The sequence below is a fragment of the Choloepus didactylus genome, chromosome 10, assembly GCF_015220235.1.
Source record: "Choloepus didactylus isolate mChoDid1 chromosome 10, mChoDid1.pri, whole genome shotgun sequence".
Taxonomy (NCBI): domain Eukaryota; kingdom Metazoa; phylum Chordata; class Mammalia; order Pilosa; family Megalonychidae; genus Choloepus; species Choloepus didactylus.
In genome coordinates, this window is record NC_051316.1 from 51,034,605 (window position 1) to 51,059,760 (window position 25,156).

The 25,156-nt window shown below is 41.5% G+C and overlaps 1 protein-coding gene across 2 annotated transcripts in view; it reads right to left on the minus strand.

Annotated features, from left to right (window-relative positions):
- The window catches only part of LOC119545523 (histone-arginine methyltransferase CARM1-like), a 280,411-nt gene that overhangs the window by 83,171 nt on the left and 172,084 nt on the right, over positions 1–25,156 (minus strand). For both annotated transcript variants that reach the window (XM_037851118.1, XM_037851119.1), the window contains exons 4-5: positions 23,983–24,087; positions 6,561–6,671 (exon numbers count right to left, since the gene is read on the minus strand). In XM_037851118.1, the coding sequence (XP_037707046.1) occupies positions 6,561–6,671; positions 23,983–24,087 (216 nt within the window). The remainder of the gene's footprint in view (positions 1–6,560; positions 6,672–23,982; positions 24,088–25,156) is intronic.

Here is a 25,156-nt window from a genome sequence, read left to right on the forward strand (position 1 = left end):
TTAACTTCTCCCTCACCCAAACCTACGTGCTTCCTTCACTCTCCACCAGGGGAGGTTCCCAAGACCCCTCCTCAGTTAATTTCCTGCGTGCAAATCTCCACATCCGAGTCTATTCACTAGGGAACGTGTCCTATGACAATTCTCATGCCTAAAGAAGTTAAGAACAAACAACGCCCGCAACAAAAAGTACTGGGGAACACAGCCTCACCTGAAGTCAGGCCAGTTGCATCAGGAATGGCTACCAATTCCCGACAGTGACCCCAGCCATCACGCTGGCCATCCCATGCCAGGAAAGTGCCCCCTCCCTCATCACTGCCCAACAGAACTTCCTGTAATGCTGGACATGTTCTATATCTGGCTGTCCAATATGATAGCCACTAGCCATATGTGGTTACTGGGCACATATGCAGGGCAACTAGTGCAACTAAGGCATTGGATTTTTATTTTAAATTAATTTAAATGTAAATGTAAATAGCCACATGCGTCTAGTGACCACCGACTCAGACAAAGCAGCCTTAGACGATAAGGCCAGCAGGTCCACGGGGGCAGCGCCATAATGTCTCCTGTTCTACCTGTCTTTCCCTCCCTTTACTTCTACCACCCCTTGACCCAGAAATACCTGGTGTGACTCCTTAAAAGCGATCCACATGAGGCATTCATAGGAACTGTGTACTAAACTCAAATTATCAAGTGGCACAATGTCAATCTTAGTGACAGAGAACTTTTCTTGTAAGTTTAAGTTGATTTTAACACATGAATCTATTCATTGCTGTATTAGTTAGGGTTCTCTAGGGAAACAGAATCAACAAGAGATATCTATAAATATAAGATTTATAAAAGTGTCTCACGCAACTGTGGGGATGCACGAGTCCAAATTCCGTAGGGCAGGCAGCAAACTGGCAACTGCAATGAAGATGTTCGATGAATTTCTCAGGCAGCGAACTGGCAACTCTGATGTACTCCTCAGGAAACACTTTGCTGGTCAGCCAAAGAAGAAGTGAAGCTCCTCTATCTGTCTCGCTTAAAAGTCTTCAACTGATTAGATTAAATCCAGCTGATTACATTCTCTCATTGTGGAAGACACTCCCTTCATTGGTATAATCAGTCACAGCTGCAGCCAACTGACTGATGATTTAACAAACCAGCCTTCTGGATTATCAAGCAGCCACAGCAAGTTAGGCCAGTGCTTGCTTGACTAGACACCTGGGTACCACCACCTGGCCAAGTTGACACATGAGCCTAACCATCACAATTGCTCACCCTTGTCTTCACTTCCTGGGGCTGCTGTAACAAAGAACCACAAACTGGATGGCTTAAAACAAAAGAAATTTATTTTCTCACAGTTCTGGAGGCTAAAAGTCTGAAATCTGTAGGGGAGAATCCTTCCTTCCCCCTTTCAAGCTTCTGGTAGTTTTCCAGGAGTTCTTGGGCTTCAGTCTCTGTGTCAGTCATCACGTGATATTCTCCCCTCTGTCTGTCTGTCTATGTCCAATTTCCTATTCTTACAAGGAAGCCAGTCATATAGGATAAGGGTCCACTCTAGTCAAGTTCAGCCCATTTTAATGAACACAACCTTTAAAGATCCTATTTCCAAATAAGACTACATTCACAGGGCCAGGGGTTAGGACTTAAATACGTATTTTGGGGGGAAACAATTTAACCCGTAAAAGCCCTCATTGTCTATTATCTTCCTGGCCCTTCAAGTAGTTTTATTATCTAGTTGAAGGGACATAGCATATATCTGTGTACACTTTTCAATTATGGAACACTCCTTTCCTTGACTTACACCAAGTACAAATATGATTAACACCTTTTTCTTTTCCATTCGGTCTATACGTTCTGGTGGCCTTAGCTTTATGTTTTATACATGCTATAATTGAATTGTGTGTCCCCCAAAGATATGTTCAAGTCCTAACCCCAGGCCCTGTGACTATGATCCTATAAGTAAACAGGAACTTTGAAGATGCTATTAGTTAAGATAAGGCCAAACCGGATTAGGGTGGATCCTTTCAAAAAGGGGCAATTAGACACACAAAAAAAGAGAGATGGCAAGGTGATGGAGGCAGAGAACGAGTTAAGCTGCAATCCAAGGAATGTCATGGATTGCTGGCAAGCCTCCACAAGCAGCCAGGAGAGAGACACAGAATACATTCTTCCCTATGGATTTAACAGGAAGCATGGGCTTGCAGCCCTTGATTTCTGACTTCTAGCCTCCAGAACTGAGACAATACATTTCTTTTGTTTGAGGCAACTAGTCTGTGGTTCTTTGTTGCAGCAGCCCTGACAAACTATGACAACGTGCAAGGAAAGAAAAATGAAGAAAACAAGAGATAGTTGCCAGTTTGAGGTGCACAGGTTCACAGGTTGGCTATACATGGGAAACATTCAGCTCTGCCCTTCTCCTAGGGCAGGGATGTTCTCTTATTACTTATCCATAAATGTCATATGGGGCCCTGGATGAGAGCATGTGGCTGCACCAAGGCGAGTTCGTGACCACTCCTGCAAAAAATGACTTAAGGTGCTTGCCCTCTAGAGAAGGAGGCATTTGCATCCTCGTGCCACTGGAAGACTAGCCATTACAAAATCAGTCTGAGCCACTGAGTGCAACTGAAATAGAATTCAATTGAATTTGAAAATATTCTGTTTACTTAAAGCCCAGAAGCCTGGTGTGTGAAGCAGAATCCAGGTGCAGGCGATGGTAGTTAAATTTGTACATTTTCCTTTCTTGTTGCAATTTTATCTTTTCTGAGCAATTTAATGAAGACTCCAGAGGAAAGAATTAAATATCTGGTGGTTCAATTACCAAATAATGAAAAGGTCGAAAGGAGCACCATGCACTGTGCTGAGCTGCTCTAGAAGCCTATTCTTAGAGTGAAAATCTGTGTGTGCTGTTCACACTTGCAATTTGCCACCTACAAATGGCACAGATGGGTGTCAGCCTAAGAAGCAGAAACCCCGAGCTGATACAGATCGTCCTCAGCAAGGGTGAAGGGGCCACGGCGAACAGCAAGCCCCTTCACCTGACACGCACGGCAGGAGAGAGGGGCAGGGTAGAGGCCACGGTTCTCATCAGAAGAGATCAGGCTGTCCCTAAATGCATTCCAGTCATTCTTGGCCCTACATGCATTTTAAACTGGACTGTCCATAGGGGCAGAACAGATTCCGAGGGCTCCCTGCAGAGCCGGCGGCAGTTGGAAAGCCACCCCTGACCCAACCCAGGTGTACACAGGAAAGAAAGATAACTGAGACACAAGCATCCTCTACAGAAGCTAAAACCAAGGGCAAAATTAAGTTAAGGTGCTTTGGAATTCCTTAGAACACTGGTTTTACATGCTTTAAACATCATGTCTTCCTGCAAATACTACGTAAGAGAAGGGGCTGTGAAGTATAGACTCCTCTAATGTGGATACTCGCGATGACACAGTCCCACTCCTCCGGGGCTTCCCCAACACCTTTTTATCACTAACGCTGAAAGACTCAATGGACACGTAATTGTACAGTTTCTTTTTCATCTTTAAGTTATTTTATTCTCTGGACATAAAAGAGAAAGGCCCTATTATTAGGAAATATACACTGAAATGTTAAGGATAAAGGGCTCTGACATGTATAACTGATCTTTAGGGGGGAAAAAGTGCGTGCGTGTCTGTATATATGTGTGTTTGGGTGGTGAGAGAGCAACCAATAGCAAATGATAAAGAAAATGGGGCAAAAAATGTTAACTAAAGGAGAATCTAGGTAAAGAGAATTTGGATAATCTTTGAACTATTTTAATTTTTGCAATGTATCTGTAATTATTTCCTATTAAAAAGTTTTTATGATTTTAAGCCTTTCCCTTTTCTTTCCTATCTTGGCTTATTGCTAGAGGCCCTTATAATTGTACAGCACCACATGCTGGGTAAGACTTTCCTTGAGGTAGCCCCAGCCTATGAGAAGGCAACAATCCTGTGTTAACCAGGGCAAGAATTCTCTTCGAGACGTCAATCACATAGAAGGTTCTAGAACAGCTCTTACTATGGTGTGCTGCTGATGAGTAAGAGTTTATGTTGGGGTTGCAGATAGGATTACGGCCAGGGGATGCAAGAATATCTATAGCTAATTTCTTCCTCTTTTCCCTTAAATTACTATAGCCAAGGGAAATGGATTTTTAAGGTTTTTTTTAATTTGTTTTGTTTTTCCTGTGGCTTTTTTTTATTTTTTTTATTTTTAAGGTTTTAAAAACAAGTTTCTAATGTGTCTCAAACCACCTGAAAATATATGAGAAAAAAATCTTAATTAATTATGCCACTTTTTTTTAGTTTTTTTTTGTCTCTGATAAAAGATAGAATCAGTTCCTTATTAGAACGGAAGCTCTTTAAATACAGGAATAGAACTTAATCATCACTTTTTCCCCCATATTACCAAACAAAAAGAATTGTAGGCTGGAATGAAATTATGAATAAATAAATGAGCAGCACCTGAGACAATGTTTTAAACTCAATTCCACATCCTTGAGAACACATTTTAAGATCTATAAGATCTAAGCAGAAGACATTTTTATCTGTAGGCATCTTTCTATATAAATTTATATTCTCCTCTTCTCTAGTCTTATTTAGAATCCAAAAATATTTAAAATTTACTAATACATAAAGAGAAAAGGTAAAATACAAACTGGAGTAAGATATTTGCCACTTGCATAACTGACAAAGGATTAAAATCCAGAATATATAAATTATTACTATGAATAATCAGAAACTGACAAATAATTCAAAGGAAAAACTGTCAAAGGACTTAACAGGCATTTCAAAGAATGGAAGAAACAAATGGCCAAAACACTTGCAAAGATGCTGAAATTGTTAGCAAATGGAAAATACAAATTAAAACCCAATGAGATATTTCATAAATACCAGATTAGCAAAAATTTTAAAGTCAGACAGTTTTGAGTGCTGACAAAGGTGTAGAATAATGGACACTCCCAAATACTGCTGGTGGGAGTGAAAATTGATAAATCACTTTGGAAAACAATTATATAGAGAATTGAAGATGTACATGCCCTATGATGCAACAATTCCACCCCTAAGTATGTACCTGAGATACACCTGCACAGATTCAGCAGGGTCTGTGTTCAAGAATGTTCATGACAATACGTTCATAATGGAAGCCTTCCAAAATCTGTCAACAGTGCAATGGACAAATAGCTTGTGGTAGATCATGCAATGGGGCCCCATACAACACTGAAAATGAATAAACAGCTACATGCATCAACAAAGATAACACTGAGACATAGTGTTGAATGAGAAAAGCAAATGACAGAAGAATACATATATTATGATTCCATTTACAGAAAATGCATACATGATTTATTTTTAGAGGTAGAAATGTGTTAACTATTAAGAACAACAAGAGAATGATAAACAAGAATTCAAGGTGGCAGCTGCCTCTGTGTAGGGAGGAAAAGAGATGTGATCAGGACGAGGCACATGGGCCTTTAAAGGAATGCTAATGGTCTATTTCTCATAAAGGGTAGTGGGTACAGACATTCATTATATTGTTATTCTTTATACTGTACAAGTTTTATAAATACTCTCGCGTGTACTGATATTTAATAAAAATGACTTTTAAAGAAAGCACGAAGAAGCAAATGAGCTAAAATATTTTCCCCAAAACTTGGTTGGAAGAAGAAAAGGGAGCAAAACAATACTCCGGGCGCTCTCCCTCCAAACCCAGCACACTAACTCCATTTGCCTCCTCCTAGCTCACTCCCTCCGAAATCAACTGCCACTCAGAGCTTCCAGGAAAGTTCCATGATGTTCAACAGGAGAATCAGTGACACTCACCTCTCCATCTGTCATCTTATCCCTAATTAAAATTTAGGCCTCCTCCAGGTGTGACTGACAAACACATTACCCTATTACACACACGTGCTCACACATACAGACACATCCAATCTCTGCAGCTTGAGTTATTATTATATCCAAATATTACTGAAAGCTGCTATTACCTGACTCTCGACTTTGACTTGTTCTCTAATATTTGTGCACATTTCATAATGATAACAGAGAATTATATTTAAAACAAAGCACTTCCCTGTTCTTTAATCAGACCTGGAATCTGGGGAAAAAAAAAACCAACAAAAAAACCATCAAAACACAGAGGCCTGTCTCCTAATCTGCAACCATGGAGCAATAGCCCCTTACAGCAAAAGTAAAAGTTAAAGTGAGTAGTGCAGGTTCGGGCAGCACAGCTCTTAAGAAGAAAAGGAAAAGCCCCAGCTCCAGCAAAACCTGACTCCTCTGGTAAGTCTTTAAAGAGGAGAAAACATTTGCCCCCAGTCCCACATGCCTCCCAGTGGACGAGGAAGGGCACAGTTTTGCTATACATTCCGTATCAGGGAAATTTTCAATTGTTTCCTTATCAGTCCCTACAGTGAAGTCAGACTCTCAGCAGCAACATTTCAACAGAAAAATACACATAATGGAAAAATTTTTTTTTCCAAATTACCTATCTGGAGGAGACCATCACTCAGTACCCTGAAAGTATCTGGAAGACCTAATTAATAGGTCCCTTAAAAATCCGCCACTCACCTGAGCATATTGTGCTACTGAACTGGCTTCAACTGCATAAACTCTCCTGGCTCCAGCCTGTACTGCAAAAAATGACAGTATTCCTGATCCACAACCAACATCTAGAACCACCTGGAAGTAAAGGGGAAGACAAAGACAAGGAGGGGTGAAAACCCAAATGAGTGCTCAGCTGTTGTATAATGTCAACTTTGAGCATTAAAGTCAGACCCAATTAAATACTAGCTTCGGTATGTACTAGGGTGCGATTTTGGCAAAGTTCTGAATCTCTGTGAGACCTGTTATTCTCACATGTTAAATGGGGTTATGCCTACTTGTTTAGGTTTGCTGTAGGAATTAAATAATACAGGATCATGCAGAGCACCTGGTGCATAACTGGAGTTCCTCAAACCACTGCTATTATTATTATTGTTTCTTTGCAGCATGGACTGCTTTTAGGACATGAAGAGATCAGGAAAAGCAGAGTGTCATTAATGAGCTTGCTCCACCATCTATCAGTGTGAATAAGATGAAATTCATCTCAAATAATGTTTGGAACGTGTTCAGAAATAACTGAAAATAAAATTTTGGAAGATCCAAAAGGAAGGTATGTGCTTTTTCACCAGGTCCCCTCCACCAAGTAAGGAGTTTTAGCTGGAGGGTGGGAAGGTATGAAGACAGTAGACCAATGGTATTCACAGAAACTTGGAACATAAACCCAGACCACACCATCCCCTGGCACAAAAGGGCCAGTAACTGGGACTTATGTGTTGAGAGGCGGGGGGAGAAGGGCTGTGCTGGACCCCCCTCCCCAAGTACTGCTGAAGCCAAGGCCTGAAGTTCAGTCAGATCATGGAAATTTCAGGTTACTGGAATTTTCATTTCCTGGGTAACTTATTCTTAGCATTTTAAAAAATGTTTTTTAATTTATTTTTTAAGCACAAACCTTGAGGAATGCATTTTACTTGGCTTTAAATTCTCAAAAGAACCCTGTGAGTAAATATCATTATTGTGCCCACTTTATAGATGAGAAAGCTGAAAGTCAGAGCCATTAAACAACTAGCCCAAGATCATCTTGCAGTAAGTGGGGCAGGGATGGGGGAGGATAGACGTTACCCTCCGAGGTCGTGTTCCATATTATCATACCTTGTTGATTTACATTTAGCCTCTATAAATCTGACATTTCAACACAGCAATGCCAATAGGCAATGTTTGAAAAGGAAACAAAGTACTAATTTCTTTTTTTTTAAAAATTAGAAAAGGTTGGTGTTTTTACTTTGATGGTGGAGAAAAAAATTCCATAAAATAGGAAACGAGAAAAGAGACAGGGTGTGTTTTAACCGCAATATCACACTGTGCTGACACAGATACTGTGCCATTATTCTAAGAGATCATGCTGTTAGTAATGGGTTCACAGTGCTCACTTATATTAATTCTAGAGTTGTGGCTGTATTCCATATGGTTTCCTAGGGTTTGGGTAATTAGGAGCATTACCAATTTAAAATGTCACCCAATCTCCAGAATTGGCTGTTAGGTTGTCTATACTTTTAGAAATACCAGTATTCACTTATCATCTTCCCCAGGAATAAATCATCTTCATGTGGCCATGGTCCATTGCAGGAACACATGACTGACATGTAGAGGGTGGAGGTGGTTAAGCTGGAGATTGCAATCTGGGGCCTAAAGAAAGGTACACCACATTCAGAAGAACCTTTCCAGAGCCTTTTGCAATTAAAAACAAAACACCTGAGATTCCAAGTTTCACCCAGAATATGAATGCAAAATTAAGAGACTACAAAAATTACACGTTGGTGCTCTGGTGACAACTGCCCTAGAAAAGCATGCATGGAAACTCCTTGTCTAATTTATTAGGGTGACTGAAGCACATCTTAGAGCAGGGTTTTTAAATTCTCTTTAATCTGCAGAATCAAAACCAAATAAATGACTCACCTCTAGGAAAGAGACAGAAGAGAAAGGGAATGGAGAAAAGAGAAAAGGAACAGAGATGAGGGGGATCCTGAAGGAGTTAAACTTGGGCTAACTTGGTCCATTTGATTGGAAAATACTTTTCCAAACCCAGAGCGTATCTAGAGAATCAGTGAAAAAACTACAAATTGAGGCAGCTTCCAAATACAACAAGCCAAAATAATCCTATTTGGCTATTTTGAAACAGAGCTTAGACCTTGAAAAAGAATCTCATCTTTTGTTAGTATTACCCCAATAGCTCCATGAGCTTCATGCTTGTGTGTGTATTTAAAAGCTTAAAATGAGAATTTTCAGCCATGAGACTGCATACAGAGGGTGAGGAGGTAGAGGGACATTTTGCTTGTCTATGTGAGCCAAGAGACCTTGGAAACAAAGCCTTGGAGGGCGGAGAATCATTCTATGGTGAAAATCAACAGCTCTAATGGAAATATACTACCTCAGTCCTTTCTAGCTGGGGTTTCCAAAACCGTGGGAGAAAAGAAGACCCTAAAACAGGTAATTCTTATTTTTTTATGTAAGACATTTTCTTATGTAGCACCTGAGGAAGACTTGGAGCTTTATCACTACCTGTAATTGTATTTCTTTGTCCTCAGAGAAGATTTTATTGAACTCATTTTAAAATTCTACTACTGGCAGACCATCACAGAACTGGGTATGTTTTAGGGCCTTGACAGAAATCATGTTACACTTTCATGCCCTGGGGGAAAATATCTTCCCTCAGGCCGAGACAAAACAGAAGAATAAGAATCCCCCTTTATACTACAGTTTCCAGCTTCCAAAGGACGTTCCCCTGACACCATTGATTTGATCCTCATACCTCCCTGGAATGGAGAGTACATAGTTTAGTCCCCATTTTATTGATAAGGAAACTGAGGCTCAGAGAGACAGCAGCCAGCCCACGGTAACATGGCTGGTAAGAAAATCCAGTGCTGTGCTCTCTGCACCATCATGACCCTCTTTTTGTAAAGCAAAAGATGAGAGAAAAGGGTGGACTGTACAGAAATGCAAATCTGATCCCATCCCTCCTGCTTAGACACCTCTGATGGCTCCACAGCTACAGGAGACGGCCCGGTGTCCCGGCTGTGATGACCTCAGTCCTTAGCAATCCAGCAATGACCATACCTTCTTCCTCTTCTGCAGTCCACCCCTCCTTTTCTCCCCATGCACCCTAGCCTCAGGAGCTGCTTCCTTTTCCCTGATTCCACCTGCCTCATGAATGATTCCCTGTGGTAGAGACACCTAACAGCTTCGCAAAGCTCTGTCAGCATAGGGGTTTTGGGAAACAGATGCCCAGCCTGGACTACATTCCCCACCCCCCACATGGCCACATGACTAGTTCTGGCCAATGGAGTCTGAGTGGAAGTGATGAGTCACCTCTAGGCCAAGATGATTAAGGGATCTCACACTCTCTGCAACTTGTGCAGTGACACAGGAGAAAACCAGGTGAAGATGAGCAGAGCCTGATACCTTGCCATTTTGGCAAGAACCACTGGCATGAGCAAGAAGTAAATTTCATTACGTTAAACCACTGAGCTTTAGGAATTGTTTGATTTAGTATTTGGCATGTGCTAACCAATGCTTTTATTTTCCTTGGGTGAAATTCCCTCTTCTCATTTCTCTACCTGGGAAATTCATCCTTGAAGATCCAGCTCAGATATCACTATCTCAGAGACACCTTCCCTGGCTTACTTAGGCAACAAATTCCTCTCGGGGCTGGGATTACATCATACATAGCTCTCTGATAGCATTTATCATAAGACATTACATGTTTATCTTCCCTGTTAGATTATGAGCTCCCTGCAGACCAGAATCACATTATTTATCTCAGCAGGCACATATAAATAACTAATAAATATTAGTTTACTAAATGACTGTGTGGATGGCCCCAAAATGGCACTCTTCTAATCCCAACATTAAAATATCTCTGGAAAAGGCCTATGAGTTCGCCAGCCATTTGGGTTCTTGGAGTGTTCTCACATCACAAAGCTATCACCCAAAAAGCATAAGCTCAGGACATCCTTGCCTCATTCAAAAACTACATACCAGACCATTTCACTCTGTTTGAATGTAACACTGTTTCTTTGTCTTCTGCTTCCTGGCCCATTTCTTATCTCTTGGCCTCCAAGTCACCTCACAGACCCAACACTTCATAGCTGTCTTCCTTCATGAACCCCACCCTTCCTCCTTGACTGTGATCCGAACATGTCCCTGGGTCTCTCTGAGAAGGTCTGAGGTAGCTTCTGCCCAGTCCTTCTACTGTGACACAGGCCTCCTTGGAGGATCCCGTGCTCCTTCCTGCCACATGCTGCTTCCTTTGCCACAAGTGCTCCCACTGCTCACCTATAGTATATTTGTTCCTCCAGATTTACTCTCCACTCTTCTTCATCCTGCTGTTTGTCCTATATGGACTGTATCAACGGGCTTCCTTACTATTGGACATTATTTCAGATGAGTCAAAAGAAAAACCAACAGGTGGTCAGAGGATGGGGACAGTGAGGTCAGGTGATTTATTCTCCTGGATTCTTCCTTCCTGGGTCTCATGGATTGGTTATGTTTCCTATACCAAGAGCCACAGCTCTTGTTGGACTGCCTTCTCCTACAGCTGTGACTGTCTCTTAAGGTTCCAGTAACCACTCCTTCCCCTTGCCCCTTAAGGCTTGGGGGTGGTCACTGTTGCTAGTCCTAGGGTGCTTCACCATCTCTCGTATGTTTCCCTTAACCCTGTCCACACCTTTGTAAATAGCCCTGTTATTTAATTCTCCTAAAACATTCTATTGTGTATCCATCTCTCCTGTAGGGACCCTTACTGACACACCAACTCATCTTTCAGATCCCAAATTTCAGTCTTAGCAGGGACAACTTCCCAGGCTAAGTCCTCCTGTTGTGTATGTTCTCTAATCCCCACCTCACCAATGTTTTCCTTCATAACAATCATCACAGTTATAATTTTTCATTCAATGAATGGTGATTTGATTAATGTCTGCTCCCTTCCCTGGATCGTAAGCTTCATTAAAGGAGAGATCCCATCTGTTTCTTGCTTACTACTGAATCTGTGACATACAGCACAGGGTCTGACACACAGTAGAGACACTCACTACATCTTTCTTGAACAAATTGGGTAAATGAAAATGTGTCTTACTCCCACAAACAGGAAACAGATACATGACTCAAAAGATATGGTGCCAATCTGTTACCTCTCTGGGAAGGCACCTTGTACTGGCAGGGCCGTTCCATTCCCCAATCTAGTGACCTTAATCTTTAAACGACGACTCTCTTTTGACATTGGCATATTGTCATTACGTTACAATCCAGTTAGCTTTTTTTTTTTTTTTTTTAATCATCATTTTATTGAGATATATTCACATACCACGCAGTCATACAAAACAAATTGTACTTTCGATTGTTTACAGTACCATTACATAGTTGTACATTCATCACCTAAATCAATCCCTGACACCTTCATTAGCACACACACAAAAATAACAAGAATAATAATTAGAGTGAAAAAGAGCAATTGAAGTAAAAAAGAACACTGGGTACCTTTGTCTGTTTGTTTCCTTCCCCTACTTTTCTACACATCCATCCATAAACTAGACAAAGTGGAGTTTGGTCCTTATGGCATTCCCAATCCCACTGTCACCCCTCATAAGCTACATTTTTATACATCCAGTTAGCTTTTATGCACAATGTCTCTGTAGAGAGAGAATTCATCTTCAGCTGCCCACTGGATGCACAGGCAATAACTACAGACATGGCTAATTTTTGGCTTATATGGGACAGCACCAGAAAATGGTTCTGGGAACTCCCTTACAGGATTAACGGGGAAAAGTCAACAATCGGTCCATGTAACAGTAACCAAACGTTCTGTGAATTTATTTGTAGATAAAATAATTTTTTAAAACATCAGAAAGATAGCATGCCTTTCACTTGCACAGATTATTTTAATTACATGCTCTTTGGTTTCCTGAGCAAAGAAATGCTGCAAAATGTCTGAACAGGGCTAATATCTCTCCAAGTGGTTTGAAAGCTGTTTATTTGAATTTATTAGCTTAAAACTAAAAGGAATATACAGGTCCTTATGGAAGTGTGAAGCAAAACTATCTTTGAATAACATTAAAAATAAACCTCTACTATTTGTTGTATACTTACTATGTGCTATGCCTGCCTAGTACTTTGTAGGCCTAGCATTGCTCATAATGACAACTCTATAACAGGTGCTATTATTGTCTCCATGTTGTGGATAAGGAGGCTGAGGGTCAGAGGGATTAAAGTCATGCACTTAATAAATGACAAAGTAGATTAAAAAAAAAAAACCCCACAGATTTCTCCAATTCAAACTACGCTCTTAGCTACTTGCTCTTCCAATTTCCAAATTATTGATATGCAAGTTGACCAAGGAGCTTCTAGTTAGTAACAGAACGAGTACACGTGTAGCTGCACAGCCTTTAGCAGCCCCAACATCTTACTCTGGCTTTAGTCACTGAAGAAAAAATTTATAGCATTCTCAAAGACCGCACAAGATGCCCCCTTTGAGGCCTCTGCAGCATGGACTTTAATCTTGTTCAGATAATTAGCACTTTCATTAGCACAAGAGAATTCTGCAGTGACAGCTCCTGGTAAGACAGAACTCCAGATCGGCTGAGCAGGGAAACTTGCTTTCAACCAGAGGGTTGCCTGTGTTTAAATAATGCAGAATTAAGGCTTACGAGCACCTGTGTTTCATTCTGCCTGCTGTTCTGGCTGAGGACCGACAAATTCATCACCGATCTTTTCACCACCCTTTAACAGTTCTCCAACGATTGTTCCCTATGATTCTGGAACAAAGTATGTTGATCACTCTTAGCTTATCTTCCCATGATTAGTCCCCTTCAGATACTGCCAACAGACTCAGGCTAGATCACCCAGCTCTAAGCCCTTAGACCCTTATTCATCCATCAAATACCTATTAAATGCCTCCTGTGTACCAGCTGTGACAAGCACTGCTAGGTGCTGGGAATGCAAAGATGAATAAAGCATGACCATCAGTAGGAAAGAAGAGAAATGTAAGAGAGACATGTAAGAAAGAAGTGCAATAACATGTTACAACTGCAATGACAGAATTATATAAAGGACATAGTGAGATTATAAAGAAGGAAAGGAAAGACTTCATGGAGGTCCCTATTATAGTGAAAACTGAAAGTAAGTCAACATTATGATATCTGAATTGGAGAAGAGGGGTTCCAGGAAGCAGGAACAGTATGAACAAAGGCAACTAAGGATGATAGAGCCAGTCTCCTTTGGGAGATGGCAACTTTCCTCAGGTGTATGATGTGTATGTCAGAGGTAGAAGTGGAGTTGTGGTTGCGGCATGAACTGGCAAGGGTAAAAGCTGGAGAAATTGGCAGATACTTGATCATGGAGGACGTTATATTCAATAATGAGGAGCCGGACTTGATCCTTAAGCAGAGAAATGTCATTGAAAAGTCTTCAACAGAAGAATCATACTGCGTTCACATTTCAGAAGCATCATATTGGCATCATGGATGGGAGGATAGATTGGGGTCACAGGATCACAGGTAGTAAAGCAGACTCTGGGGGTTCGTAGCCGACATCTCTCCCTTCAACCTTTTTCCTATCAAAACTTCAATTTTATTGAGATATTTACCCTCTTCCACATGACTAAACACACCCAGGCATGGCTCCTGATTGACCTAAGGCAATCCTAGGTGATCCCATTTGCCTTGCCAGGGATGGGTTTAGGCTTGGGCATGTGATACAATTTTGTTAATGAGACCTGGGGGGAAGTCTGCAGGGGGTACTGGGAAAGATCCCCCGTCATTCTAAGAGAGTCATACAAGAAAAGATTCCTCCTCTTTCCTAGACATGGTAAATTTGGATGTGATGCCTAGAATGACTGGACAAAAACACCCTGGAATCCCACTATCACTGCCTTTTTTGCAATGTAAGATGATGACTTTCCTTACTAGTTCAGCTAATTTGAGTTTGGATTTTCTCCTAATTGAAGCCAAAGACATTTTAGCAGTTACAAGCAGGGAAACTAGTTGGGAGACTTTTGCAATAATCCAAGAGATATATAGTAAGAATGAGAATCAAGAATAAGCTGTGGGGGGTGGAAAGGAAGGGAAGGGTTTCAGAAATGCTGAGTTAGCAGAATCTAAAGGCCTTGGCAACCAGAAAGGAGAAGGAAAAGTCTAGGTTGCCTTAACTGGCTGGTTATAACACATTCAATTTCTGTATCACCCAGAATGAACATTCACCGCCTCATCTGGCCACAGTAGGCCTAGAAATTGCTTGCACTGATCTTTCAAACCTGGAGCTGTATTTCACTGCTGATACAGTTGCTGAAGCCACTACTACCTAAGGAGACTACCATAGTGGCTTCTCCTACTTCTCATACTGCTTCTGGGAAAAACAAATCAGTACACTCCTCACTCACACCACATGCTTATTTTTCTTTGCCTCCTTCCACAGTTTCCTTGTTCTGTTGAGGCATAAAGAAAGCACTACAGGACCCACTAGGTGCTCACACATGTACAACCTTGGAGCTAAGACCCTGTGGCAGCTTATGTGGACCAATGGGAGATGGCAGCAAACGGATAAACTGTTCTCTGTTTCTCCCCCCGGATGAACTATTTGAAGATGTCGTAGCTTAAAATGATCTCTTTGAAGATGTTCTGACACCAAGAAATCAGTTTTGCAAAAAGCTATGGCCAGCCGAGTACTGTACTCCCTGATATTTGCTCTCCCTGCTTCCCTGCCTCACACCCCTGCCCCTGACTGCTGCTCTCCTGAGACTGCCCTCCCTAATAAAGCATTAGCACCTAAGCCTTTGCCTCATGATCTATGATTTAGGGAACCCAGGCTAAGAAATCAATGGTAATTATAAGAAATTCAACACATTTACTTGAAAATTCTCTGTGATCATTTTTCTGGATTTCTAAGAACTTCTAAATCCTAAACCTAAGCCACCACTCTGAAGCTGAGTGACTGTGTCAGTATTTCAGACTTCAGAAATGAAGTGAAGAGAGGATTTAGATAAATGCTCCAAGCTCATCCAAGTTCATCCAAGCCAAATGACTGGTTCACTGAGGGAAAAAAGCCCTGCCTTATTCATCACATCCCTAGGTGCACTACTTTGAACTGCTTTTTAGTTGATCATTTTGTCCGATTTAACTGCTTCCTTCTGACCTTGTCCTCTTTATCTACTTACACTCTTATTCTAGAAAGCTGGTATTAAAATAAAGTTATGTATCTTAGAAGTTACTGCCTTTAGCAAAGTCAGTAGTTGTCCAAATCGGCCCTTGATGGCACTGTCTTGAAAGCCAAATGAAAGTTTTAGAAATTCAACCCTAGGAAATTCCTATAATGCCTTGCATTCAATGGGTGGGTAGTTAATGGTAAGTTAATCAATAAAACCATATAAGTGTCAGATTAATCCTTTAACCCCCTTCTTTCCTTCCTAGTACCCTCATATACACACTGAGAACATCACCTTAGCAACCTGTCCGTTCCTTAATGAGTTTATAAAAGAAACATCTGGTGTGATAATCATTAGCGCCATTTACCAAATATTTCTAGTTCTCCTCTATGAGCACATGGTAGAATTGCACTCCCCTGCCCTCTTGAAGTTAGGAGTGACCATATGACTTGCTGTGACCCATGTAGGTGATCGGAGTAATAGCGGTCACTTCCAGGAGGAAAATTTAAGAACCAGGCATGTGATTTGCCAGTCTCTTCTTCCTTTTGCAGTTTGAACTAGTAATCTTTCACATGGAGGCCCTTCCTTCAGCCTGGGTCCCAGAGTGAGAATGATATAAAGCAGAGCCCCTGGCTAACCCATGATGGGCAATGTAATGTGAGTGAGAAATAAAGCTCTGTTGGTTTAAACCACCAAGCTTTGGGAGTTGATTGTTATAACAGCATAACCTAGTCTATCCTGACTCCCAAGCCTGGGTAAGCTGAGGATTTGCTGATGCAGACTTCCCTGTAAGGTCTACAGTATTCTGGACCTCAATAAACTCTTACAACTATTCGGTTAAGTGTTCTTATCCCCAATTAAAAATTAACCTCAAAGAGATTAAAGTCACATGTCACACATCTTGTAAGGGGCAGAGATGGGCTTTGAAAGCAGATATCTTGACTAAAAATCTACCTGTTGCTGCTGTACCCTAAAGCCCCCAGTTCCTTCTTTTCCAAATGCCCTAAAATTAGTTTGTGGTCATTGCTTATTCACAGTCTTCTTGGCTCTCCTGGAAAACTGCATTTTGATTTTGCTAAAAAAGATCATACCAAAAGAGTTTCCTTTGGTGAACTCTGGCATCTTTCTCTAGTAACCTTTCAAGAGTAGATTTTATTCAAGTTCAGAAGAACCCTGGCAGAGATGTGCCATCTGTTTCCCACTCAAAATCAGGAAACCCATGCAGAGATCCCTCCTAGAGTTAAAGGGGCCAAAGAGATTAGTTACAACCTACACCTATTTTCTAGCTCTTTCTCTTCACCTCTATCACAGAGAAATAATCCAGGGGTAAGTTCTAATGATATATGATCCTACTTTACCCTCGGTCTCCAAAGCCCAAAGCATAAGGAAAATAATTTTTTGTTGTCAGCAGAGACTGTTCTTCACTATCACACGCCCCCAGATATACATACCTACCAAAATACACATAGATAACTACAGTAACAATTTGAGTATCAATCTAGAACGTATAAGGAATGTTTTTCTGTCCCTCCCCACATCACCCTGCAGACCAGAATTTGGATAGAGACAAACTTGAATTTGCCTATAGCTCCACCACTCAGTAGTCGTGTCTCCTAAAACAAGTTAGTGAAATGTCTTAGCTTCTGGTTCCCTCATCTACACTATTATACAGTGTGGCAGGCATGTGTCATTCTTTTGTGCCTCCCAGCATCTAAACCCCCTTCCTACGCTGGGGAATGCCCCACTTTATGAGGTCACACCAGCCTCCCATTAAGGAAGCTGAAGGTGTCAGATGGTCTTTTCCAGCACCCTTGCAACTAAAGCACAGGCATGACCAAGGCTCTACCAGTAAGATGCACTTTGCATGGGAAGCTTAGAGTGTGAAGATACAGGAACTTCACAGAAGCCACTCTAGTGAAGTCACAGCTATGCCCAGGTCCAGAGTAGAAGAGTAGAGATTCTAAGGACAGCCTCCAAGATTTGCACTGTGCTGGTGTCTTCCTGAGGTCAATTCTGCCATCTGATTTTGGAAATTATTTCTGGTTATGTAGCTTCCAAGCCTAGTTCTCTGATCTTCCTGTATCTTTTCAGTAAATTCTTTTTTCTTTTTCCTAAATTAGCAGAATTGCTGGCAGCTAAGATCCCTAACGCACAGGGATTAAATGAGAAAGGATCTGCAGAGCATTCAGCAGGAATCATCAGTCATCTCCTTCTCTTCCCTTTTCCCTAAATAGCTCCAAACCAGCGTTCTGCTGTCACTGGTCTATGGATGATACCTGGGGGAAGAAGTGGAGGGTGAGAAGAAAGGAAAGGAAGCAAGAGTATGTCTTCTCCCACAGACAGGTCTGCGTTGCGGCCTTTATTCTAGCCACGATCAAGGTCAGGGCTTACTAGTGCACATGGTTAATCCAGGGTGTGCAGTGTTTTAAAGTGGAAGGAGAATTCCAGAGCACCATTAGAGGCAGACTCAACAGCCTTGGACCAAAATGATGATAAGCCCATACCAAAGAAAATTCATATACGAAGAACCTGAAGCTCAGGCTCTGCAAATCTGGATATCAGCTGACAATGTGAACAGGTTGCTTTGCATGTTTGTTATTATTTATGTTTTTTTTTAAGCCTTCAACTCCCTAAATCCCTTCTGCCTAAGCCAACATCCCATTTAGATGCACTAAGCAGCTGTTATGACTGGGGAGTCTCTCTTCTGTGAAAACGCTGATTTAAAAAAATAATAAGCTCTCAGCTCCTGCTTACTCTCACAAGTTTCCAGCAACTAGTGCCCTGACAAATGAAGTGTCAAAACATTTCCAAATTAAAATCCCACAGCTCACACAGCCCCACACCCTCAGCAGGATGGACTTTCCCTGCTTGTACCCGGCACACACTTGAAGAAACTAAAAATAGCCAGATGGCAATTAACAGAAACTCCAAGGAGAGGCGATGGGGTGGGTTCCAGCAGGGTCAGTTTCCTGGATAGATTCCAAATGGAGCTCTCAGCCAGCAGTGCTGTGGGCCAAGAAAGGATTGTCATTAAAACTGCATGGATAACGCAGAATGAAAACTCAAGATTTGGAAGATCTAAAATTACAGCAGAGGTGGAAAGCACAGCACCATCTCCAATAGCTGTCAATAACAATAATAGTTGCAAATATTTATTGAGTTTACTTTGTAAGTCAGGCGCTGTACTAAGCACTTCATATGCATTGTATCATCCTGACCTTGCAAGGACCCTAGGAAGTAGCTGCTATTCTTTTCATGATCCCACTTTTACTCTTAGAATTAAGGAAAACAAAGCCCAGAACCAGTATGCAACCTGCCCACCATCCCCAGAAGAAAAAGATAAAGGCCTGGGGTTTGAATGCAGCTCTGTGGCTCTAGAACTCTTGAACATATCCATTCTGCAATGCTGCTTAATGTATGCATGGTCACAGTTAAGCAACCAAAACATCTGCACTACATCTTTAGGTTCAGAGAAACAAAAGTTTCCCATAGCAATTTCAGCCAGCCTGGTCAGTCACAGGAAGTACTTTTCAGGGGTAATGTCTACGGATTTGTTACATAACTGAGCCAAAGATGGCCTCGATGTAGTGGCCCTGAGAGTTGTTTACTTCTTCCCAGCAGCCTGGAGCCCAACATTGCCAAACTCAAATTCTTACACGGCCTATTATTTCTAAAAATAGCCCCAATAAGCCATTTTAGCCATATAGTTAACCTGCTTTGCTGTAGCCCGCAAAACTTGACCTAGCATCTGCACTCAATTGATAAAATGTAACTCTGCACTTACAAGACCTCAAAGCCCTTTAGCTCCCCAGAGCTCTCTGACCCAGAGACTTCCTGCCGTGCTGACTCTGCCCCATGGTGAGATACATAAGCACCCTCCCCCTTCCCTCTGCCTCTCCCCCATGACCTTGGGACTTCCCCTTGCCCTGCTTCCCCTCTCCCTTGTGTGCTGGCCTCTGGGAGGCCTCCTGCTGTAAGTGCCTTCCCCTCTTATTTAAGGGATGCCCTCAATAAATAACTTGTGTGCTGGGACCTTCTAGTGACCAAATCTTTTTCTTGGTCAACTCCAAAATCCTTGAATTCAAACTCATTATGGGACTCTAAAGAAAGACTACCTGGGTTCAAAGCCTGGCCTTTCCATTTACTAGTTGTATAAAATCAGGCAAAATTTTAACCTTCTCAGATCACAGTTCTCTCATCTCTAAAAAGGCAATAATAATAGTAATTATCTCATAAACTTATCATGAAGATTAAAAGAAATAATGCAATGAAAGTCCTTAGCATGGTGCTTTCATGTACCAAGTTCTTCAACCAATAAGAATTAGTAATTTTCATTCTCAACCCTCCCCCTTTTGGGTAGTCAGTTTCAACAAGAAAGAATATAAGAGTTTAAAGCAAAGGCTGCTTCTTCCACAGACTCACAGGAGTTATTCTAGAATGCTCTCCAGCATAAGAAAAGCAAACAAAAAAGGGGTAAAAGGATTTTGTACTTATGGTGATGAAAAAGGAGGGTGACCAAATATTCCAGTTAGTCCGAGACTAAGGAGGTTCCTGAAACACTAAAAGTGGGAGAGTTGGCTCCTTCAGAGGGGAAAGGATATTTACTCCCAACAGAGGGCAATACTGGAGGTAAGAGTGGGCATCTCCACTTCGTCTTTCCTCCCCGTGGCAGGTGTGACCCATCTGGCTGCTAACACTGGGAAACAGGACTGAGCAAACATAGTCCTGGCACCTGGAAGAGGCCAGCCTGCCTCCCCAGCAAAGCACGTGCTCTTGAGTCCCCCATGGGGGAAGCAGGCTCTGGACATGTCAGGGGAGAACAGTTTTCAGCATACAAGTGGGTGGGAAAACTCAACATGGGGGAAGGACGAGAAGGAAACCTTATTTGGGCACTGATCCAAGCCCTGTTCTCCAATCAGCCTCACCAACAGTAAAGCTGATATTGTGATTTCTACCTGACATCTGCGTCTATTTCTAAATTGGTTCAGAACTCAGAGGGGAAAAGGATATAATTAATTATCAACCATGTGATTAATTATCGCCTTCATAAGCCCCAACAGATGGATGCCTATTTTATTTCATTGGCATATAAACCCAATTCAGGCTAGCAAGAAAACGGTATTCTGTAGGCTCAACTGAGATTAGAGCTGAGAGAGACCTTAAAGATTATCTGGTCCAATATCTTCTTTTTATAGATGAAAAGAACATATAAATGAAATGATCAAGTAGAATAATCCATATGAAAATTTTGTAAAAGCGTCATATAATGCAAATTATTAATATGATTTGTAGTTTGGAGTTTTTTTTCTTTTTTTGGAAGCTGAAATCAGAATTAAAAATAGATTACAGATAATTCAGAAAATAGATCATAGATTAAAAGTAAGCCCCCACAGAAGGAGAGAAGTTTCCCCAAATTAAACTATACTTTCAGGAAACATCCTCAAACCATGAAGAAAACATCAACAATCAAGGGTTCAGGGATGATTTTTTTTTTTTTAATTGGAAAGAAACCTATCTTAAGTCAACAAGATTGCTTACTCACCTCCTCATGAATGCCCAGTAAGGTGTGAAAAGAAACGAACTGTTCCCCTGCATCCTCGCCCTGCCTGCCTATCACAACCAGATGTTCCCATTAGGAATGTTTACTTTATAATTATTAACCAAGCAGGTTTCACTGTCAAACAAGGCTCCTGGGCACCTTGAGAAACATAAGTTTCCAGCCATTGTCTCTTACCCCACAGTTTCACCCAGCACAGTGTCTGCACCTGGCTTTTAGAAAGTGTCTGGTCCTGGGTAAGTTGGAAAAAGCCCTCCTCACTCTGTCTGTCATACTGAATACAGCCACAAAACCTGAAGAGAATGCAAGGAGCAGTTATTTGAGGAAGAAGTAAATAGTAGCAGGTGGACTGGGAAAGAAGAGCAGAATTAGAAATACTTCCAAACTGGTAATGAGTTTACCCCCTGCTTTTCCTCCAATATCCCCTCAGCCTGAATGTGACACTCCAGAAATGCGCACCAAGGGAGGGAGGGGGGAGAGAGGGAGAGGGAGAGGGAGAGGGAGAGGGAGAGGGAGAGAGAGAGAGAGAGAGAGAGAGAGAGAGAGAGAGAGAGTGCGAGAGTGAAGAGAGAGCCCGCTTCAGGGGACACTCTCTAGTTCTGGCCCTAGCAGAGGGAAAGGGAAAGCCTAATGCTCAGAAGAAGTGTGGAAATTCTCTTTCTTTCTCTTTTCTCTCTTTTTTTCTTTTCTTTCCTCCCTTTTTCCATACTCCAGCCCCAAGCAATCTTGTGGTAGGAGCTGCAGCCTACAGGAGGCAAAAATTTGAGGGAGGAGAAGCCACCTCTCTATTCAGTGGAGCTGTTGTTCCCAAAGGCAGGCGCTAAGCCCATTATTGAGGAGGGGGGAGTTGTTTTGTTTTGTTTTCTTTTTTCTCCATCTGTCCTCTCTCTCCTTGATCAAAATGCAGGCAAAGTTGTGGAAGTATATGGCATTGTAAGTTTTCTGGCCAGAGTTGGAATAGTGGAGGCCCAGGGAATCAGAAAGTATCAGGCGATTTTGGAGAGGGAGGAGCTTGGGAAAGCAACCCCGCTGAGTTTGCTTTTTTTTTTTTTTTTTTAATTAATTCCTGGACTCACACTCAACCTGTACATGCATGGATCTGATCTTAATTAGCAGGTGCCTGACTGACTGCTGAGTGGCACTTGCACCCAGGACAGATCCAAAGAGCACTGCAGTCTTTGAAAACTGAACTAACACAGGAATGAGAGCCTTCACAAGGCAACTGGTGGGTGAGAACTTGCAATATGAACCCACAATATCAATTACTTACTATTCTCCAGAGAATTTAAACAAGACCTAGGGTCTCATAACATAATATTCAAAATATTCTGGGTACAATAAAAACACTCTTCAGATGAAGATCCTGGAAAATCTCAATTCCCATGGGAAAAGACAATCAACAGATGCCAATAACATAGATATTAGCGCTATATGACAAAGACTTTAAAGCAGCTATATAAAAAATGCTCCAACCAGCAATCATCAGCCCTCTTGAAACCAATTGGAAAATAGAAAGTCTCAGCAAAGAAATAGATGATATAAAGAAGAGCCATATGGAAATCTTGGATTTTAAAAAATGGGCTTGATAGCAAAATGGAAATGATAGAAAGCCATAGGCAAACCAACTTTACCTGGAGGACTATTTACCAGTACTTTATCATACATCTTTCCTTCTGTTTCAATTAACTAGTGCTGTGTAACAAACCACACCTAAATGTAGTGGCTTAAACTAGAAGCAATTTATTATTTCTCACAATTCTGTGAGATGGTTGTGCAGTTTCTTTGCTGGTCTTGCCTAGATTTGTTCATATTTCTGCATTCAGCTGGTAGGCTGGCAGGGTTGGCATGTCCAAGATGTAGCAGTTGGTGCTGGCTGTTGGCTAGGGTACATCAGTTGTTCCTCTATGTGCCTTCTCATCCTCCAATAGGTGAGCCTGAACTTCCTTACAGGGAAAGAGTCTTAGGCTTCCAATAGGGTAAGAGCAGAAATCACAACGTCCAATAAGGCCTGGGATCTGGAACTCATAAATTGTCATCTCTGTCACATTATGACAGCAAGTCACAAGGCCAGCACAGATATAAGGCATGAAATATTAGACTCCATCTCTTGAGAGGAACAGCTATATCACTTTGTAAAGGGGTGTGGACACAGGGAGGCATGATTCATGGGGATCATTATTTTAACCTTCTACCACACCCTTCCTTGGGAATTAATGCTGCAAAGGTCAAAAGCCATGGGTCTATAACGACTATTGCAGTAGAGCAGACTGTGAGGCTAAAGAAATTTAGTGTTTTGCCTAAGATCACATAGCTAGTTAAGGCAGGAATATGAAACTAGATCCTAGGACTGATGAGTCTCCTGATTCTTGTCACTGAGATGAACTGCAGCGTATTTTGAACAGTTCAGCTATTTAACAGGTAGGAGGATAATGGACAACAGTGATAAAATGTGTTAGCAATCATTCATATCCATTTTTTTGAAGGAATTAAATGCATGCACTTGTCAAGTCTAGGAAAAAATTGAAGTAGATTGACTTATGAAAGGCTATTCATTACGTAGCAATAAAACTCTTGACCTGTTCTATGCACCAAAACAGAGCACAGCAGTCTCTTGAATTCCTGGCTCACAAAGCTTAATTTTGACTCTGGTTCTTAACAAACCTTTTTAAAATGGTGTGAGATTAATACACCACTGCCGGCATTACCTTGTCTTTAAAGTCAGTGTGGTTCTGGAGGATGGCTCGGTGGTAAGTGGCTGTCCTCACAAAATCTTGCATCATGTTCTGCTGCTGGGAAATGCAGCCATAAAACTGAAAGGGAAAGAGGAGAGGGAGACTGAAGAACCCACCAGGCAGCAGCTTCATAAGTATCTGGTCCTTCCAGCTCTCTTGGTCAGACAGGCAAACCATTTAACTCACAGGGAAGCTGAGGCTCTGAGAGATGCAGGGACGTATCCATATTTGGCCCTATTTTACAGGGAGACAATTCTAGCTAACACCCAGTCTTCTGACTGCTGGTCTTTACCATACATACAGGCTGGGGGACTGACAGCAGGGGTGCACAGGGTCCCTTCCCAAAACAGAGGCTATGAGTGAGGACAGGTCAAGAATAACAGGGTCAAAGAGAAAAGGGTCAAGATCAAAAGAGATGGTCTGCCCTGATGAGCCCATCAGGCTTGAGAGGAAAAGAGAACTTACATTATTTTATTTTTTTTAATGCAATTGTATTGAGTTATACTCACACACCATATAATCCATCCACAGTAAACAATCAATGGCTCACAGTATCATCATATAGTTGCGCATTCATCACCACAGTTTTAGAAATTTTTCATTACTCCAAAATAAAGAAAAATATAAAAATAAAAAAGAACACCCAGACCATCCCATACGCCTTATCCCTCCCCTATTATTTACACATATTTTTTGTCATTATTTTATTACTCATCTGCCCATATCCTGGGTACAGGGAATGTCAGTCACCAGGTTTTCACTACCACAGTCACACAATAAAAGCTTATATAGTTTTACAGTTATCATCAAGAATCAAGTCTACTGGATTATCATTCAACAGATTCAGCTGGAAAATAGAACTTTGATAGAAATTCTAGGCAAGGAATGGGTTAGTCAGAAGGTAGAGATGGTGGAGGTCGTGATGGAAAAAGTCAAGCCAGCAGGGTGATGCAGTGCATTTAAATCCACGAGTATCCACAGTTAGTAATAAATATCATCATTGTCATAGCCACCATTCAGGAATGTTTTCTATGTGCCAGGCACTATGCTATATGTGTCACATATATTATATGATAAAGTTAAATCATAACAAACAGTTTGATGAATTATGCTCCTTGGCTGAGGAAACTGAAGCTCAGAAAATACA